This window comes from Lissotriton vulgaris, chromosome 7, assembly GCF_964263255.1.
Source record: "Lissotriton vulgaris chromosome 7, aLisVul1.2, whole genome shotgun sequence".
In the NCBI taxonomy this organism is placed as follows: domain Eukaryota; kingdom Metazoa; phylum Chordata; class Amphibia; order Caudata; family Salamandridae; genus Lissotriton; species Lissotriton vulgaris.
In genome coordinates this window covers 1,328,616,703-1,328,637,290 of record NC_141695.1, presented here as the reverse complement: position 1 = coordinate 1,328,637,290, position 20,588 = coordinate 1,328,616,703, and the positions used below count along the sequence as shown (strand labels likewise).

The 20,588-nt window shown below is 42.5% G+C and overlaps 1 protein-coding gene across 1 annotated transcript in view; it reads right to left on the bottom strand.

Annotated features, from left to right (window-relative positions):
• The window catches only part of LOC147703613 (prostasin-like), a 142,882-nt gene that overhangs the window by 64,239 nt on the left and 58,055 nt on the right, over positions 1-20,588 (bottom strand). The window contains exons 3-4 of the mRNA XM_086929525.1: positions 8,507-8,672; positions 5,928-6,208 (exon numbers count right to left, since the gene is read on the bottom strand). Of these exons, the coding sequence (XP_086785651.1) occupies positions 5,928-6,208; positions 8,507-8,672 (447 nt within the window). The remainder of the gene's footprint in view (positions 1-5,927; positions 6,209-8,506; positions 8,673-20,588) is intronic.

The window sequence follows — 20,588 nt, the reverse complement described above, 5'->3', positions numbered from 1 at the left end:
CCTTCCCTTTCGTGAACGTAGAGCTTGAATGGCTTACTGTAATCAGGTGTACCCAATACAGGAGCTGAACACAATGCTTTTCGTAATTCAATAAAACTCTTGACATTCATCAGACCATGGCACCGGACTCGGAACATTTTTCCCAGTCAAAGCTACCAATGGTTTCGCTAACAGAGAAAAATTTGGGATCCACTGCCTACAGTAAGAGGTAATGCCTAGGAAGGCACGTACTTCTCTCTGTGTGCGTGGAACAGTCATCTGTGTAATTGCTTTTATTCTTTCTGGGGTCAACTTCCTTCCCTCCTTTGACAAGAGATGACCTAGGTAGGTCACTTCTTGGCAGCAGTATTGCATTTTCGAAGGAGACACCTTGTGATTCAAATTAGACAAATGATGCAATAGGGAAATTGTAGCTGCTTTGCAAGTTTCCTTGTCATCGGCAGCCACTAAAAGATCGTCTACGTACTGTACTAGGGCAGAACCTGGAGGAAGGACAAAAGAATCTAACTGGCTTTTTAATGCTTGACTATAAATTGATGGACTCTCACAATAGCCTTGTGGAGCGCGTTTAAATCTGAAACTGCGACCTCCAAGACAGAAGCCGAAAATATCCCTACTTTCTTCAGCTATCGGAATGCTGAAAAAGGCATTCTTTAGGTCAATAACTGAGAACCATGTGGCTGTGGCAGGAATCAATGTTAACAAGGCAGTAATGTCTGGCACTACAGGAAACTGCGGGATTACAATCTTATTAACTTCTCTAAGGTCTATGACAAACCTATAAACTGGAGGTTTTGTAGGATCAGTTCGTTTCAGGATCGGCAATACAGGACTGTTACAGACATTTCCTCTAGTTTCTTCAACCACACCTTTCTTAATCAAATCCTGCACAATCAATAAAAGTGCACGCTCTCCTTCACTAGATATTTTATATTGGGGAATTCTTGGAAATTTTACATTCGCTTTCAAAGTTACCACATACGGTGGAATTTCTAGGAGTCCTACATCATTAGGACCAGTCGCCCAAAGAGAATCAGGGAGTGAACGTAGCTCCGGCGGGAGTGCGTCCATTGACAAGTACATCGGAGAGGTGATATTTTTACCCAATGTAAGCTGTACTCCTTCCGGGGAACAGTACAATGTCGCATATAGTCGTTTTAACAAATCTAAACCAAGCAGGTTTTCATTACAACCTGTCGTCAAAATCAGGGGTGCTTTCAATTGGCACGGTCCAACAGAAATAGACAAAGGACCAGATATCGGGTTGTAAACAGGGGCGCCTGAAAAACCTACAGAAACATTTGTTGAGCCAGACAAAGGTGCGCCAGGGAGTTTCGCATGAATGATAGAACTTTTTGCGGCACCAGTATCCAACAGAAACGGTTCGACTACACCTGATGTTGCTACTGCGACATAAGGCCCACTCTGATCCACTGGAACTGATACTACTCCCTCTCTTTGTCCATGGCTGTCCTAGTACCCATTTTGTTGATAACCCTCATCTACTTCATTATAGTCCTCGACAAGATATTGTTGAGATCTATTTTGCTGAGTAGATTGTCCATTTCGTTGATCAAAGTGATTGGAAGGACGATCATTCGTTTGTGGAGGCATAGCACCTCGTCCTCGACCTCTAGAATTCTGCACAAAACCACCACGACCTCTCTGAGCTGCTGCTGCATTATTTTGCGCTAAAATCGGACATTCATTTTTATAGTGACCCTCTTTCTTACAGTACGCACACTGATTCCACTGATATTGAGGTCTTGATGAACCATAATCTGTCCTTTGGTATGAACCTTGCTGCGTATTAGTTTGATTCGTGCGAGGCGGATACGCCTGTTGCAAAAGAACTTTAGTTTTTAAATCTTTTGTTTTCTTTTCTGATTTTTCCTTTTCCTCTTTATCCCTATTTTCGTAGTACTGTGCAGTCGCAAGTATTTGCGCTGTCGTAGATACAGCCCACGCACTTTCTGAGTCTTTTAATTTATTGCATAATTCAGGTAACAAATTATGCACAAATTTATCGACAAACAATCTCTGTCCTCCTTCTGTACTCATGTCCTGACCACTATGATCTACAAAAGTCTCTTCAAACCTCGTGAAGAAGTCGGAGACACTTTCGTCTTTCTTCTGCCTGCATGCTGACAGCTTGTCCCAATTAACACGCAATGCTGGCATCAGAGTCTTCATTAGATCAATTATTCTACCTGGCAGATTAGCAATTAGAGGTTCGGGTTTCGCACCACCTATTTGCTGACCATCTGCTGCAGTGATAGCTGCCCAATCACCACCTAAAGCAGCTTGATGATCCTCTCTACGAATTTTAGCCCACACTGGTTGCGGAACTACGTTACCAAACAACATATCGATGTCGGCTAAGTTCATTATACAAGCCTCAACTGTCTGTGTTAATTCCTTGTAATATCCAGCTGGATTTTTACGTGGGTCTGGCAAGGCCTGTTTCACCGCTAGCACTTCTGCTCGCTTCCATGGAATGTGTATCCACACTCGTTGGAACTGTGCTGGAGCAGCTGCAATACCTGCATTATCATCACGTTGTATGGCTTCGCGCCAAATTGGAGGAACCTCCCTCATAGGATATTGGCGACTTAGCTTCACTTTACCTTTTTCTAAATCTCTCGGTGAACGAAGAGATGGATCATTCCTAAAACTTAAAATAAGTTCCATCGCTTCCTTTATATTCTCACCCACTATCATTCCAGCAGCAAACTCTTTTTGAACTCTAATTAAATCTTCCAAATCTGATTCGACATCGTCTTCTTCTATTTCTTCACGTAACAACGAGCACATCTCATCAAAGACGTACCGTTGCGTTGGTTCCTTCCACTGCATAAATGTGTCTAACACATCTCTCGTACTATACCTTCTACTCTTCGAAATCCATCTGAGAGCCGTGGAATCTAAAATTCCCCGCTCCTCAGTACTTGGTAGCTGACTACGTCTCTGAACTGAATCAGGAGTAGGAGTCTTAATCAAAGTTTTATATATAGGAGACAGCATATTAGTAACAGAATCAGTGATTCTTCGACGAACAGAAAGTGGAGTTAGCACACTCGCAGACGTAGAGAATGCAGTAGAGGTAGGAATAGATAACGGAACAGTAGGAGTATCGAGAAAAATAGTTTGAGGAACAGTAGGTACGGATGTAGGTATAGAGGCTGGCAGTGTAGGAAGAGGAGGAGCTGTAGGAACATTCATCACAGGAGGTACGGGAACTTGATTCTGGGGGACAGGAGCAGGAACACCAGGTTGTCCAGCAACCGGCAATTGAACATTCGGGACGAGTGGAGCCGCAGCACCTTGTGCATACGGTGGAGGTGACCGTAACAGATAAGATAACAGAGGATCGTTTTCGGAATCCTCCAGTATCTTAGCCATTTTCGATGGCAAGGCAGGATAGCACTTGTCGATCGCTAAGTTATGCTCTCTAATTGCTATATCTATGGCCTTCTCACACTCGTTAGTCTGCAACTGTTTAGTCGCTTGTTCTAGAGTTAACTCTTCTTGTTCTTTCTGTTCTCTCTTCAACCTTTTCATTTCTCTCTGTTTGGATTCTTTTCGCCAATAACGGAAAGAATCAAACATTGCCGGCCGGGCTTTCTTCTTAAACAATTTCGCTTCTAAGTTGTCGAGAATCTCTGGTTCAAAACTACCATGCAGTGGCCAACTAAGGACACCATCCTTCTTACAGTAACGGACCCATACCTCATTATAAGATATAGGACCCACGCCATGCTTACAATATAAATCATATAGGGGAGTCCCAATCGGAGGAACCAGACAAGAGTCCTCCAATCGTGAGTCACTGTTGCAACTAAAACAAGACAACATTTTCCGACTTACCATTTTCAGTCCGGAACACAAAACAAACAAACACGGAACAAATATGTGCACTCGAACCAAGAACTTAGGCCTACCAAAACGAACTGATGTATCGATACCCAAACTAAACCAAAAAGATTATCGTAACTAGAACAACCAGTGATAATCTTATAAGACTAAACCAAACCAAGAACCGATCAAGGATTTTAACAATCCTCACAAAAGTAACCAGCTAGCTATCACTAAATACTTAACTGAGTCACTGAAGACGTCACCAAGGAGAAACCCGTCACGTTTCGCCGTACTAAGGACTGCACCACGGGTCCAAGACAGGGCGACGGTCAAGGCAACGGCCCACTGCAGCCGTCCTGAACGGGAAACCCTCGTGGAAGAGAACTTCGGGCCACTTTTGCGATATGCCGGGATCGATGAAGTGGGGCGCCTCCCTCAGGAATCTTCACACGAAGCTTCTCGAACTCTTCAGGCTTTTGGACCGGTACCGAATGACGTCGCCCCACGTTGGGCGCCAATTGGAGTTCTGGACTTTTTGGTTCCGTCCAGAGGTGTCAGGGAACAACACCCAAAGACCCCGGAGTTCCACCTGCCTTGGTGCACAAATGAACAGAAACACGGGCTTCTCGATGGTGGCGTCAAAGACCAAAGGTTTATTACTGCAGGGACACAGAAGTCACAGATACTACACACGGGCAGTAACCAGGAGCCTGTTCGATTTGTACAAAGAGGGCTGCTCCTTATATACTGTTTTTTATGCTAGGGGCAAATTCTTTACATGTAATACATTCCCAAAACCTTTGTGTCTAAAACAATAAATATTTGGCGTTACACAGGAACCGTCGATAATATCTGAGGCCAAACATTGCGAAAAGAGGGGTTCCCACTAGTTTGTCACAATTCCCTGTCAATATTGCATTCAGGACTTGGACCGCCTCATCGTAAAGTTCGTTACCTCCCCCTAATAAAGATTCAGAAAGAAAGAAACAGAGCCAGGTGTGGAAGATAGGAAAGCGGGATAAGAGATGCTTGTGGGTTGTAAATGGGCAAGGCTACCGGCTTCGGCCGCCTAATCATGATCAGGTACAATGGACACGAAGACCAGTTTGGCAGGGCTGGCCTCGGGCAGAGGAGGCAGCCCTTGTCGAGTCATGCAGCTACAGCGTGATCTGGTTTAAGGTGTACGTGTCATGTAAGAGGTGAATCTCCGGCTAAGGCTATGTGTCCTTAATCAAAGTGGAGTGATCAGAGGTTATTGCGTATGTGAGGGCAAGAATCACAAAATGGCGGCTATGATCTAAGATGGATGCCGTGGGTAGATCAGAAATATGTCAATAGAAGGAGTGCTCTTGCTTGTAGCGTAGCGAAAACACCAGGATATACTAAATGGATCATTTGCGGTTCGCTGATACCAATATTATGTATTTCCGACAAATTTGAAAACACGGGTTCAAATTGTCACGGAACCGTCACGGAACCTCAGCCTGCCCCTGGATCTCATCACTAAAGCATTTGGACGACTAGGGGAGTTATTAATTTAAATCCAATTGAGGGGGAGCAATATGTAGCCCTATTTTTACGTCTGTGGCTTTATCGGTTTTCGATTTTCCGAAGTTGCTCACCCTAACAGTAGCAGATGAGTAAAATAAATCAATTTTAATAGCAAAAATAGCAACAGCGATAAAACTACATCCATCTAATTGAAAACATTTTAATGCTATATGGAAAACAACACACAAAAAATGTGTTCTTGGGCCCCTAATACAAGGTGTTATTACAATAGTCAATGGCATTCATTTTGTAGTGGAAGAAAATGTTGAGTGCACCCTACTGGAAGCCGAATGGGTGACCTCCAAGTTACAAGATAAAATCTGCAGTGGGTACTTAACTCAACCAGGTCTATTAAAAAACAAATAATTACCCTCAGTGAGCAAGGGGTGCGCAAGAGAAAAAATTGAGGGAGCAAATAACGATGTCACATTAAGCACTGCAGAGGATCAAGGCTGATGAGCACCACTGTTGGTAGATCAAGCTTGACTAGTCTATGACTAGTGAACAATTTACTTTACCTGATCCTGCAGATGTAGACCGGATATGCCCCCAGCCAGTGACCCAACACTCCTTCTCAGATGGGAACTGGACAGATGTCTCCGGCAGGCAGACAGGCAGGATGTAGGAGGTGAAGGCCACCCCAGAGTCCAGCTTGAGGAGGAGTATGTCTCCAGGGCTGCCTGCTTGACTGTAGAGGGGATGAACTATGATCCGATTCACCCTGTAGCAGGCTGAATGAGAGCTGCTAACAAGATGATGCACTCCCAGACATGCGGTGTACTGAGAAGTCGAATATCCTCTGAAAAAATAAAAGATGCAAAATCAAGAGGAAGAAACAAAATGGCAGAAGGAGGAAACATACAAGAAAGTTTGTGTTTCTGTGCAGATTCTGGATACCAATATTTTACTTGCATACGCCTATTGTCCCTGGAGCCTATCTTTTTCTCAAAAGAAGCAATAAACGTATGTAAACTCACATATGGGAAATGCTTTATGAGTCATTGCAGCCTTTGGAAGGTAAAAGATGCCAGAACCAGACTCAATAATTGGGGGAAGGGGGGATAGATGTAGTCCTCATTGCATCTTGTGCTGTAGCGTGGCTTGCGTAGAACTGGCAAAGAGGACCTTCCTGGCTGTTGGCTGAGAGTCTTGGATCTAGTGATGGAGGAGAGTCAACCCAGCTTCAGTACCTGACAGTCTTAAGGATTGGTGCCTTCGGTATCCTTTTTTGGAGATTCATTTCATAGGCATCAGGTAAGTCTAGGAGTCTAGGAGAGTGTGAACAGGGATATGTAACCTTCAGGGTGTCTACTAAAGTCTTGAGGCAGCTGTGGCAGAACATCCCTAACAGAAGAGAAATACCAAAAAGTGCTTTGAGACCTGCCTGGAGGCAAGAGTCACGAATTGTTCCTCGATGTGCTGCGCACAGGTCACGCTAAAATGAATGGTAGTGGTGGCGACAGATACCGGGCATGGTTTGGTGCTGTGGTTGGCACGTTGTGTGGCTTCTCTCTCTCAGTGCATGCTTAATTGTCACCAGAAGCACGAGTTTTTACAAATGCTACACCAGATAGGCTGTCCATGTTTAAACATTGCATCATTTTCAGTCTAAGGCCCCCATTTTCACCTTCTTTTTTCCAAGAATAAATGATCTTGCAAACCTTCCCTTTGCGTATGTCCATTGTCATAGGAATTTTCTACTGCAAACAACTCTCCCACAAAGTTAAGCTATGTCGACAACTTAAGCAGAAGGAAATAGGAGACTATGGATCATTGAGGTAGCTCATAAATGGGGGTTCGTGCAAGAAAACACTTGGCAACAAACATTACGCACAAGCTTAACTGGGAACCATCTCAATAGAATGCAGAGCAAGGCCAGTGCTCAACAAGAGATCCCTAGTTACGACTAACAAGGAAACCTGAAAGTCACCTTGGACCTTACTCAAGTTCCTAAACAGGTACACTGATCCCACAGAAAATATCACCATAAATTAACAAGTACCAAATGGTTACTTTAATTGATTAACTTATCAAAACATAAAAAAACGCTTCAATGACAGCGCAGTAGGTGTGTGAGAAATGTGCTTGGCGCGAAGAGCAATGACAACATGTACAGTGTGGCAGCCATCCCTAAAGAAGAGAGTGCCTTGAATCAGGATGTAGAGAAGTATCTAACATGGTAGTGAATACCCATTATGGTGAAACTTTCTAGGAGGGCCTGTGGCGCCGCTAATTTATATGCGGCGTGCTGGTAAGTGTAATGAGGCAGTTGAGATGCTCCGTAACGCACTGATCTAAAATGGAATGCCGCGGGAATCAGGACCAAAAGGTCTGAAGGGAAAGCATATGGGTGAGAATACCCTGAAGCCAGTGGGTCTCTGAAGGAGTACAACACAAACCTTTTGTTCTTATTCAGGGCTTATGTTATTTGCCCCTTTCTTACTTTTCTTGACTCTGGCTCATTTATCCTGGGAGTCCTGATGATGATCCCCCTATCTTTCCGGGGGATCGACACATCTACTATTACTACGGACCCCTTTTAAGATTGTGTAATGGTATGGGCTGTGTTGTTCTTGTTTTATGATAAACATATTTGATCACTGATTTTGACTTGTGTATATCACGTTCATGAGAGCACCAAGCCCATTTCTCAGAAACTTACTTCCCTGGCATTGATGCTATTTCCAATTTTTTGATATGTGATTTAGTTGAAATAACTATTTGATACTTCTGAATTTATGGTGATATAATTTACTGTGGGGCCAGTGTTCAGGTATCTCAACAAGGGATCCCAACATACAAGGAGGTGCAGCAACCTCTTAGCTCGAAAATCAGCTAGCTCTTAATAAAGCTGCTTACAAGGTCATGCTTGACCTTGTAATCTTCATAGAGGTCATATGCAAGAGGAGAAGTTGGACCATCCATCTAAATTGCGTGAGAAAATAGCATCTCTTGGAATCATTCTCTCCACGCGGCATGCAGTAGTGTTTGTGTGGCTCCCTATGATCTTGGGCTGGATTCTGTATACCAAGTGCTCCCTTGCATGTTACATTGGATATTGCACAAACACAAGCCCATTGACTGTTGCTTCACTTACAGTCGGTAGTAGCAGTGAGCTGCTGACAACACCCAGTTGTTCGCGATCAGGGACCCGCCACAAATATGCTGGTTATCTACCCGGAGGCTGACCTGCCAGGGCCACGCCCCATCTGCGGCATCATCTCCACCCACGATCCGGCTGCTGATCTCTGGCGTGCCGCACACTAGGAGGTAGAAAACATAATCCTGATTGCAGCCCACATTCAAATGACTATGCCCTTTTGCTCTTAGTCTATTACAGAAGTTAAACATTTTTTAAACAAATTGGCAGCAAATTAAATCCAACTGTAAGAGTACTTAAGTGCCACGCAAAACTGACGTGAAAACGTATGAACAAGATGAAAGAATGCAACAGAGAAATTAAATCTGAATGATCTAAAACTATTCAACTATGCGGGTTAACTGCAATCGGATTATAGAACCCAAAGATTCAGTAAGAGTCTCGCAACAAACCTATATAATATCAATCTTACCAAGCTGATTATTAGAACTGTTTTTCATAATATATGTTTGTACTATATATTATGTTAGATAAGGCACACATGCTCTTTCAGCACTTAGTCGTTTCATAAGTAAATTGTTGAAGACTCCAGGCTGCTGTGTAGTTTTTTTTAAATTGTATTTATTGTTTTTTGCATTCTGGACAAAGTGTTCCATGGTACATTAACTTGTTCTTCCAATATTCACTATATAGATGTCTCAGCTAACATGTTTATCTATTTTTATTTATTTGCAAAGTTTTATATAGTGCTGGCTAGACCCGAGGTATCAGAGCGCTTTACATGAAGATCAGCGAGTTACCGGTTACAAAGTTACAACAGTTTGAATCAAAGAAACAGAGGGAGGAGGTGGGGAGGGAAGGAGACACAAACGGAGAGATGAGGAAGACAATGCCAGATGACCGCCTGGGTAGGTGACGGCCAAGCGGCCAGACTCCTCTATAGCTGCGTAGGACAGCTCCACCGGGCATCAGCCAAGGTTGCTCAGGCTCCGCTGTAGGTATCTACATCAGTTGAATCAGTGAGTTACAGTGTACATAGATACATCAGTTAGAATCCAAACAATCGCAGAGGAGGGAGGAGGGGACCGAACGGGGAGACGAGTAAAACAATGTCAGATGTCAGGCTGGGTAGGTGACGGCCAAGGGGCCAGACTCCTCTATAACTGCATAGGACAGCTCCACCGGGCATCAGCCAAGGTTGTTCAGGCTCCGCTGTAGGTATCCACATCAGTTGAAACAGGGCTAATTAAGCATGGGGCTTTATCGAGGCGAAACACATTATTAGGTCTCCCTGCATAATCTCTTAGGTGTATTCACACATTGATTTGTGGCACAGCAATTCAAGACTCTGCACACTCTATACAAAAAACAGCTAAAATAAGTGAGAATCGTGAAGCTAGGTGTAATGTGTATTGTAGCGCAGAAGTAAACGGTCTTAAAAGTTGTAGTCAGCATGATGATTAGTAATCCTTAATCATTTATCATCAAGAAGTGGGTGTTTCATAGGGAGAAAAATCTAAGGTAGGGTGAGGAAGCACCTCTTTGATTACCTTGAACTGAGCTGTTTTGTGTAGTCACAGATAGAATGCTTAAATGTGTATGAACATTAATGAGAATAAGTCCTATGAGAAAGGAAGGCTACGGGATTGTTATTGCTCAGGTAACATCTTGTGGCTGGTTGGGTGTAGATGGGGGTAATGGTGGGACACAGAGCAAGGGATGAGCTCTCTGTAGTCAGCTTAGGGATCATTCAGAAATGAATTAAATGTAGACATTCTTAGGTGATCCAGGAATAGGTCGTTTTTTCTTCAAAGTTTAGTAGTTCATCTATGTGTCATGTGTCTGTGTTGTTTACTTAGTTTCTACAGGTTCAGTGTGGTATCACTGTCACTTTTTGTGTAAAACGATTTGTAAAATAGTTGTTGTTATGCCTCCTTAATGTCATAGCCAGTACATAGGATGACTATGCTTACACTTTTATCACCCTCCTTTATAATGAGCTCAGGATTTCTTTTGAGGCTAATTAAGGGCCCATACTGTTGATTGATGGTATTCCCAAGAAGATATTGTCTCATCTTATTATATTTGGCAAAATCTTTGCCCAAGTCCTTCTGTTACTGCTGTATTGAACATGTCAATAGAACTGCCTACTGGTGGTATTAGAGTAAAGATAGAAATTGGTTTAAGGATCGATTCATTAGAGTGGTAGTTAGCTATATCTAACTCTTGTGCCCGGTATGCTAGAGTGGTATCAGTGGTGGCATCCATATTGGATAAACTGTGGAGAAGATGGTAATCCTCCAATGTTTGTGTAGACATATCGGTTGTTCTCATAGTTCCTGATGTGTCCGGAGGTTTTGGTCTGTCCTTAAAAAAAGTATAAAGTTTCAATTACTCGTACATTTGAAAAGTTTTAGTGTACAATAATTTTAGTCAAAGGTTTCAGTCATTTAAACCCTAGCTTGAACCCTGGTAGCTGTGGTACATAGCAGACAGGCTTAACTTAGAGAAAATGTGTACAGCATTTATAAGTAAAACAACAATCACATTAGTAAGTAAAATGACATTAAACAAAATCCAAAAAGGGAAACCAGAGATATGAATTTGTAATGATTTGAGTTAGAATCAAGGCAAAAAGTGCAAATAGTAGACAATAGTTGCGGTAGACTGTGACAGAGGCAGGATTTGATTGTACACTGACAGAATATCGATGTTCTAAATATCGATGTTCTAAATATCGAAAAAATATAGAATACAAAAATATTGACTCCTATAACTAAATAGGCAAGTACAAAAATATTGAATAAAAAATATTGATGAAAAAAAGATCAATTTAAATATATATGTATACAATAAAATATGATATAATATATTAAATAGTATACATTTTAACAAAATAAATTTTACTTAATATACATTTTCACAAAATAAAACAAATAAATGTAATAAAAAATATAAAACACACAAACATAATAACTTATATAAAGATAACAGTTGTGGAGAAGAAGAACATAATAATCAAGATTGTTCGTTGTGTGTTCATTCATATTATTGTACATTGAATGTTCCATCATAGATTCTTAAGATAAGAAGTACTCACTCTGCCCTAGACTTTGACGTGTGCACAGGCTTGCAGCAATTTTGTGTGACCTCTGGTCTACGATTTAGGGGGCTCATGGTTCCCCCTCCTGCTAGCACCGTCTCACACACATACAAACCCAAAAACATGCACACTCGTTGTAGGAGCCATTTCCGAACCACATACGTTCAAAACCCTGTCCTTCTGTCTACACAGACAGTAGTGGCTGCTACCGATCGCGAGTAGTAGGGCTGGGTCGGCAAAAGGGTGGGGGTGGGTCACAGGACCAACATTTGGGGAAAAAATACACCTTCCTGGGCCGGCCGGCAGCAGCCTCTTTTCTGTCTTCTTCTTCCTGTCTCCACTGGCTGCAGGAAGGAGCAGGAAGCACCTGGCCTCTTAGGCTCCCATAGCCAATGTAAATGTAAAATGTAAATGTAAATTGATATTAGTATAGCGCACTACTTACCCGCAAGGGTCTCAAGGCACTTGTACGAATACCGCTGTGGAACCCGTCCTGGCTTTCCCTGTGAGGCATCCACTCCTGGGCACCCCCAGTGTGGAGGCCAGGCATCCTTAGCGTTGTGGGGGCCGTTGTGGAGATTAAGCAAGCTATTGCCCAGAGTTGCAGAGTGGGACTCTATGATTAGAATAGGCACGAGGCGAGAATTATCAGGTCCGTGGAATTTTTGAGCCCAAGACCCGCCGAGGCTGGGAATTGAACCCTGATCCCGGGCTAGACCTCTGCATCAGGGTCTGCTACTCTAACCATTGACAATCACAAGGCTTTGCGTGTTCTTCACCAGGCGGTGTAATGCATCCTAGTGGGGAAGATGCATAGTATGCAGGAATGTTTGGCCAGCCCAAGATGGCCAGTCAAGCATTTGTGCGCACTTAGGGAGTGTGAACCACTCCTTCCCCTGCTCTGGCTAGCCCCACCTTGAGATCCACTGATGAAATAGGGAAACTAAAATAATAACAATACCTTATCAACATTTTATGTTTCCTATTTAAACCAGTGTGGCAACGCTCCTCCGCCTTAGCCGAGGAGCAGCCACTGCACATAGATCAACTTTACATTGAAACCCAACCAGCTCATATGTGTGTATTAGCAGGTGAGGATGGTGCATATTTCCGAGCGCCACAATGATATTAATGGATCTCTAAAGGGTACTTTCATTTTTCATAGGGAGTAGCCAGACGGTTATCTTTTGTCCCGATGAGAGGGAAGGACATGCTTGACTGGTCAAAATGTTAAGACAGACACATTAAGGCTGAATCTGTATTGAGCTTTTGAGGAGCAAGCTGATTTTTTCACTCACCTGTCAACTCATGTTACAGCTCAGACACTTACTTCGCAATCTGCCTGATTTTATGATTGCTCACAATTCATAGATCGCTATTTTGTGTTGGATACATTGAAATTGCCCTCAAAATCTCTTGCTACTCGATTCTTCCCTTCAGCTACCAGAAAATTAACACAGAAAAATATTTTTATCCACTTATCTTGAACCCTAAATAAAACCACTTTTGAGCAGTATCTGTCATAAATCAACATTACAAGCTACTATATATAATGTATGAATTATTCAGAGTCAAATGCTTGATATTTGACAGAAAGCAATGCAAAAGTGAATCTCAAACAACGTGAGCTCTAGTATAGGGCATCAATAGTTGGGGTAAATGATCAACTATAATACTAGGCGGAAATGCAACAACTTTTCAATCCTTTAAAATGCCAGGCAAGCATGGCAAAAATAAATTATAGTATCATTATAACAAGCATTCCCTAAGCCAATAGGTCTCGCCCTTAAAAGGGAAGTGTTGACTTTTTGGATATGCCATTGTGTTTTTGCATTGGCACTCCTTGCATATATAGTTTTTAATTTACTGTTCTGAAATTGCCTTGTTACCGGTCCAGAGAAGATCTGGCTTGGCAGTTCGGGCTGGACTATTCCCATAAGGAACAGGGTCAAAACTAATTTGCATATAGCTGGGTCTGAACTGGGGTTGAGAAGTGAGCTAAAGAACGATGATGGAATCAACCCAGATGTGTAACTGGGGGTGAGTGTCTGAAAAGTTTCAGTGCTCCGTCGTCATCCCCTTGTGTTTACTTATTTTTTTGTCATCAGACTTTTGGAAATGTAGCCATTTTGGAACACTGAAAAAACAGGCTTTTCACCATTCCAAGAAGCCTGCCTGTATGCATGTGGGCCTCTCTCATGACACACAGGCAATCATTTTGCCACGTTTCATTCACTGTTTCAGCATGGCAGATGAGCAGTTTAGAATGGTAAATTAAAAAAAATTATATATGTGTGTGAGGCCGAACACAGTTAAACAGGCAGCTTGATAGCAGTGTGCACATTCAAGGAACTCAATGGCAAAAAGTAATAAAAAGGGAAGTGCAGGGGAATGCAACAGATGAGGAAGTGGGAGACTCAGCAGCAGTGTGCAGATGACAGGCCCTTGCAGAAAAATATGTAAAAAAAAAAAAACAAAGTAAACAAAGTATGTTCCCGGTATCTGCCCTTTGAAATCATAATTATCCAGTCTATATAAGACTTTGTTCGATTAATCTTAGCAAAATGCAGTCGTTGCAGCAGTGCCTAATTTAATATGTGCCGGAGTTACAGATGAGTACCCACACTTTTTTTTTAGCTTCAGCACTCCTTGTGTTTGCTTTGTACGCCCTAAGTTGTCAGGGTATGCCCAAACATGGGTCCCTTGTTCACTTTGCCCATGGATTCAAGCTAGGCTGGCTGAAGTAGGGTGTTACACTGAAACCAGTCATAGGATGCTTGTTCCTGGTCCAGGAAAGACCTGGCTTGGCAGTTCTGGCTGGACTGTTCCCATGAGACACAGGGTCAAGACTGATTTGCATATGGTTAAGTCTGAACAGGGGTGGCGTAGAAGAGCTAAAGAACGATGATGGATTCAACCCAGATCTGTGACTGGGGGTGAGCGTCTGAAAAGCTTCAGCCATCCGTCCATCATTTCCTTGTGTTTACTTATTTTTTGTCATCTGACTTTTGGAAAACTGAGAGATAATCGTAGAAAGGAAAAAGAAACAAGGAAATGTGTGCCAGATTATTGTTATTGTGGGCACTTGGAAAATGTAAAGCCCAACTTCAGACCCATACACAGAGCAAAATAACTGTTTTACCACCGAAACACAGACAAGGAAACAAAAGACCATGGGCAAAGTGGTTTATTATTATTGTACCCATATTTATATAAAAATGTAAACAACGGAAAACCTCTGACTTTCTCTCTCTGATAGGGAACCATGACACCTGTGGCTTAACACAGATGAATGTACACAGAATAAATAAAAAAACTTGAGAAAATGACCCAATTGAAGACACATTTTGGGGGGAAGAGAGGGGTATGCTGTTGACCGAAACAAAACTTTTGAGAAATGTGATGGATGACACGTCACAGCTAGCCTTAGTCGTGGAGCGTGAATGAGCTGCTGCCCTTTGGCGCTATAAATCATACATAACAAAAACTAAATATCTTACCTGCTACATTGCTGCTCTTCCGCTCCCCTCAGGCCCACTGAAAATACAGGCTACCTGACTCCCCTGCGGCCAAACAAGATGGTGCTCTCATGCTGCTGAGAGGAGCTTCAGGAATGGCCTGAGCACACTCGATTTGCGCTCCCAGAGTGACTGGAAGCCTGTGCCTGCTGTCTCCAACCCAGCAACACAGCATGGGTTGGAAACAGCCCAGTGTGCATGTCGGTTTGGCCATCCTAAGACGGCTGGCCAAACCTACATGCGCACTGATAGCAATGCCTACCACTCCCCCTTTGTGACTGCCATCACAGTGGTTTCGGCCCCAAGACTCAGCCCTCAGTGGGAAAATAAAATGATAATAGGCAGGTTTTAATATAATTTTATTTTCACATTTTGAGGCTACTGGCGGGGGGGGGGGTGATGCTTCTCTGCTATAGCGGAGGAGTTACTGATGCGATTACAAAAATAAAATTGTGTGGTGTGGACTTGTGTAGTGGAATTATGTGGCATGGTGTGCAGTTATGTTACACATGCAAGCCATTAAATTCATGTTTTTTTTTCTCTTTTTCAACAAGCTAAGCCGGAGTGGATTTCCATGCACCTCCAGCTGAGACAATACCATACATTTGTGTGTCAGGAATAGCTTTATTTTAAATAGGGTATCTGATGGGTACATGCTAACAAAAATGTCCCTATAAAATGACCAGTTCTTTCCCCCATTCAAGGTAACTAAGTTCAATTACCCTAAAGGCTGCCTTACTGTCTTGACAGGCTTTTTGGCTCTATTTCGGAGTGATAAAGACTTTAAGCTTGCTCACATCTATAGGCTGTATTCTTCCATTTTAAGCCCTTTCTTCCAGACCTAGAAGAGGATAGCTGCTTTCTATGATGATAGATCCCTTACTCTAATCCATCTATTGCCTATTGGCTTTGCCTTTCATTATTTTGCCTATAGTAGAGGTTGGATCCTGTGGTCCTGACTTTATATTACACATTGGTATGGTTTATGTAGGTACTCTGACAGAGCTAAGGGTTATTTCATCCTTCTCAGGCCTACAAGGCCCAGAACTAGATAGACTCCATTTTGATAGAGCTGAGATGCTTTAAGGGAAAAGGTAATATTTTGGTTTTGAGCTGTTGTTCGCCCTAAGCGAACCGGAGAGAACCAGCCAGAGCTGAATCTAATCAAGAAGTGTCCCTGGGCTCAGGTCTCTAGACGAAACAAGCAGCTGATCACTGTGGGAGCGTCTAGAGCGAGGAGCCCGGTGCATGAACCTGGTGGGAGGAGGCTGCTGGCTGGAGCTTTCCACTAGAGGGGAGGAATCCATATTAGCGAATTGCAGAAGAGGAGGTGTGGTCAGTTCAGTTTGGTTCTTGAAGAGTGGAGAGTAGGATGTCTGCTGGAGCTGCAGAATACCATGCAGTTCTATTGGTTTTCTGGAATGGAGAAAGAAGGCAGATGATTGCTGAAGCTGAAGAGAGAGCAGTAACTATCAGCTGGGACTGCCAGTTTGTCAGAGAGCATTAAAGCAGATGGAGGAGTTGAGGCTATCAGCTGGAGCAATTGAGCCAGAGGCGTGAAGCTATGGTGACGGAGGGAGAGAGAGAGAGAGCCCTGATCCCACCAGAGTCAGAGAGAAATCTTCCTTCTAATAGGTGAGGTAGTCTAAACTAGTCCCCTTTACACTTACACCTTAATCTTGTCCTTATTCCCTAGGCTATTGTATGTTCAATCCTTTTTCCTTTCAGCGGTGTGTTAAAGTTCCTGTTAGTCACAGAGACCCCACAGATAACCTTGCCCTCATACTGTATATCTAATCCTTTTTTTTCAGCGGTGTGTTAAAAGTTCCTGTTAGTTATAGAGACCCCGCAGATTTATGTATGTGTATTCTATTGCCATTTTGTAATAAAGATACCCCAGTTCTTAGTGAACTAGTGTGCATGTGTTGTTATTCCAATGAAGAAGGGTGGGGTGACACATGTCACCCCTAAACCAGTCGCACAGCAACCATTTCGCCATTTGGCTGTTCCATCCATACACCTTATTTTTCCATTTTCGAAATATCTTTCATTTTTATCCACATTTCTCCATATTTCTTATGTTTTTCAGTTATATGCACTTAACATCCGGGTTATATTCTGCCATTTCCCAGGTTTCTAATGTTTGAACCGTGCCCTCGGGACCTCAATTTCAAACACGATCAACGCAGTGGTTCGTCCAAGGCAATGTTTTATTTAAAATTCCAATGCATTTCGGGCACTTCGCTGCCCTTCGTCAGGGAACACTACAAACAACAATAATAGCAAAGTATGAGTTTCATGTTTTGTCATGACTCGATAAATTTAATTTAACTCATCTTTAAGTTTAAATGAATAAACGCCACCTCGTTAAAAATCATTATACAAGTTTTTAACGCCATCAATCACAGCTTTTGTAAGTGATATGCTTTCAACAACGTTATTATTACTCGTGCCCAGTGGTTCTAAACATGAAAACTACGGACTCATCTTCTCCACCCCCATAAAGTAGCATACTCAGTTCCTCTGTCATTACATTTCATGTGCTCACCAAAATATTCGTGATCTAATTCGCAAGTCACTTTCAATTTAGTCACATTCTATCTCTCTATGTCGCTACATTATCTCACACGTACCTGCCATGAACACAAAAGTACCGTCCTGTCCTGTTTTCGTTCCGATAAGAATCACCCTTCAATTGTATCCCTCTCATTTAAAGCTCCTTCTCTATGCTACCTTCCTCCTGATTGGCCCGTACCTCACGTTGCCTCTCGCTTACATGTTCACGTTAATTGTGTGGGTCGTTATGCTTAAAACTACGTAACCCATAATGCTGTGCTCACTTTCCCACAATATTGGCGCATTCATGAAACATTGCATTCTGATTTTCAACTACGTTTATCAAAAACATGTTTAAATACATCCTTGCGTGAACCACATATATTATAATTACTGTCATTCAGTTCAACCTAACAAAACATCGTTGCAATTTCCAAACGAACCAGATCTTCCTCCGTGAATGTCAAGTCTTTTATAGGTCTATAAAAAGTTCTCTTCTCTTGTGGGTGCAATCCCAGCAGTGTGGGGAAACTTGTAAACAATCTAACTGGGGGTGGGATGCACACCTGTTCCTCTTCTTTTAAATCCATGTTTTTACATATTCTGTTAATCCTGAGTTCATCGTTGATAGCGTGCGTCCTGGCTATAGTGCCTCCCCTCATGACACCTTGTGAATCAAATGAAGAAGGGTGGGGTGACACATGTCACCCCTAAACCAGTCGCACAGCAACCATTTCGCCATTTGGCTGTTCCATCCATACACCTTATTTTTCCATTTTCGAAATATCTTTCATTTTTATCCACATTTCTCCATATTTCTTATGTTTTTCAGTTATATGCACTTAACATCCGGGTTATATTCTGCCATTTCCCAGGTTTCTAATGTTTGAACCGTGCCCTCGGGACCTCAATTTCAAACACGATCAACGCAGTGGTTCGTCCAAGGCAATGTTTTATTTAAAATTCCAAATGGCGAAATGGTTGCTGTGCGACTGGTTTAGGGGTGACATGTGTCACCCCACCCTTCTTCATTTGATTCACAAGGTGTCATGAGGGGAGGCACTATAGCCAGGACGCACGCTATCAACGATGAACTCAGGATTAACAGAATATGTAAAAACATGGATTTAAAAGAAGAGGAACAGGTGTGCATCCCACCCCCAGTTAGATTGTTTACAAGTTTCCCCACACTGCTGGGATTGCACCCACAAGAGAAGAGAACTTTTTATAGACCTATAAAAGACTTGACATTCACGGAGGAAGATCTGGTTCGTTTGGAAATTGCAACGATGTTTTGTTAGGTTGAACTGAATGACAGTAATTATAATATATGTGGTTCACGCAAGGATGTATTTAAACATGTTTTTGATAAACGTAGTTGAAAATCAGAATGCAATGTTTCATGAATGCGCCAATATTGTGGGAAAGTGAGCACAGCATTATGGGTTACGTAGTTTTAAGCATAACGACCCACACAATTAACGTGAACATGTAAGCGAGAGGCAACGTGAGGTACGGGCCAATCAGGAGGAAGGTAGCATAGAGAAGGAGCTTTAAATGAGAGGGATACAATTGAAGGGTGATTCTTATCGGAACGAAAACAGGACAGGACGGTACTTTTGTGTTCATGGCAGGTACGTGTGAGATAATGTAGCGACATAGAGAGATAGAATGTGACTAAATTGAAAGTGACTTGCGAATTAGATCACGAATATTTTGGTGAGCACATGAAATGTAATGACAGAGGAACTGAGTATGCTACTTTATGGGGGTGGAGAAGATGAGTCCGTAGTTTTCATGTTTAGAACCACTGGGCACGAGTAATAATAACGTTGTTGAAAGCATATCACTTACAAAAGCTGTGATTGATGGCGTTAAAAACTTGTATAATGATTTTTAACGAGGTGGCGTTTATTCATTTAAACTTAAAGATGAGTTAAATTAAATTTATCGAGTCATGACAAAACATGAAACTCATACTTTGCTATTATTGTTGTTTGTAGTGTTCCCTGACGAAGGGCAGCGAAGTGCCCGAAATGCATTGGAATTTTAAATAAAACATTGCCTTGGACGAACCACTGCGTTGATCGTGTTTGAAATTGAGGTCCCGAGGGCACGGTTCAAACATTAGAAACCTGGGAAATGGCAGAATATAACCCGGATGTTAAGTGCATATAACTGAAAAACATAAGAAATATGGAGAAATGTGGATAAAAATGAAAGATATTTCGAAAATGGAAAAATAAGGTGTATGGATGGAACAGCCAAATGGCGAAATGGTTGCTGTGCGACTGGTTTAGGGGTGACATGTGTCACCCCACCCTTCTTCATTTGATTCACAAGGTGTCATGAGGGGAGGCACTATAGCCAGGACGCACGCTATCAACGATGAACTCAGGATTAACAGAATATGTAAAAACATGGATTTAAAAGAAGAGGAACAGGTGTGCATCCCACCCCCAGTTAGATTGTGTTGTTATTCCTGCATACAGTGTGTATATCTTTTGTCCCCACACAGTAGGGGTCACCTTGTCTCCTAGTCAGGTATTACTGTTTGAACAGATGTTACCCCTGATCAGGTAAGTGATAACTGAATAATTAGGGAGAGAGAGGAGACCTGGAACTAAGGGATAAAGTATATACTAAGTAATTCGGCCATCCCATAATATTATTGTAGTAGCGAACCCTTAGTGAATAGTGAGAGAGACTTCCCAACATAGAGACAGAGAGCTGAAGGTATTCATAGGAAAGTGGTCGTCATTGGTAAGTGGCGTTAGTGAGAGCACTGATTGTGGTCAGTGTGTAGATCTGCCGGATTGCAGATCGGATTGTAAGTGAGTGAGCACCGGGGGGATACGGTGTTTAGGTCCGCCGGATTGCGGGCCAGATAAAGAGAGAGAGC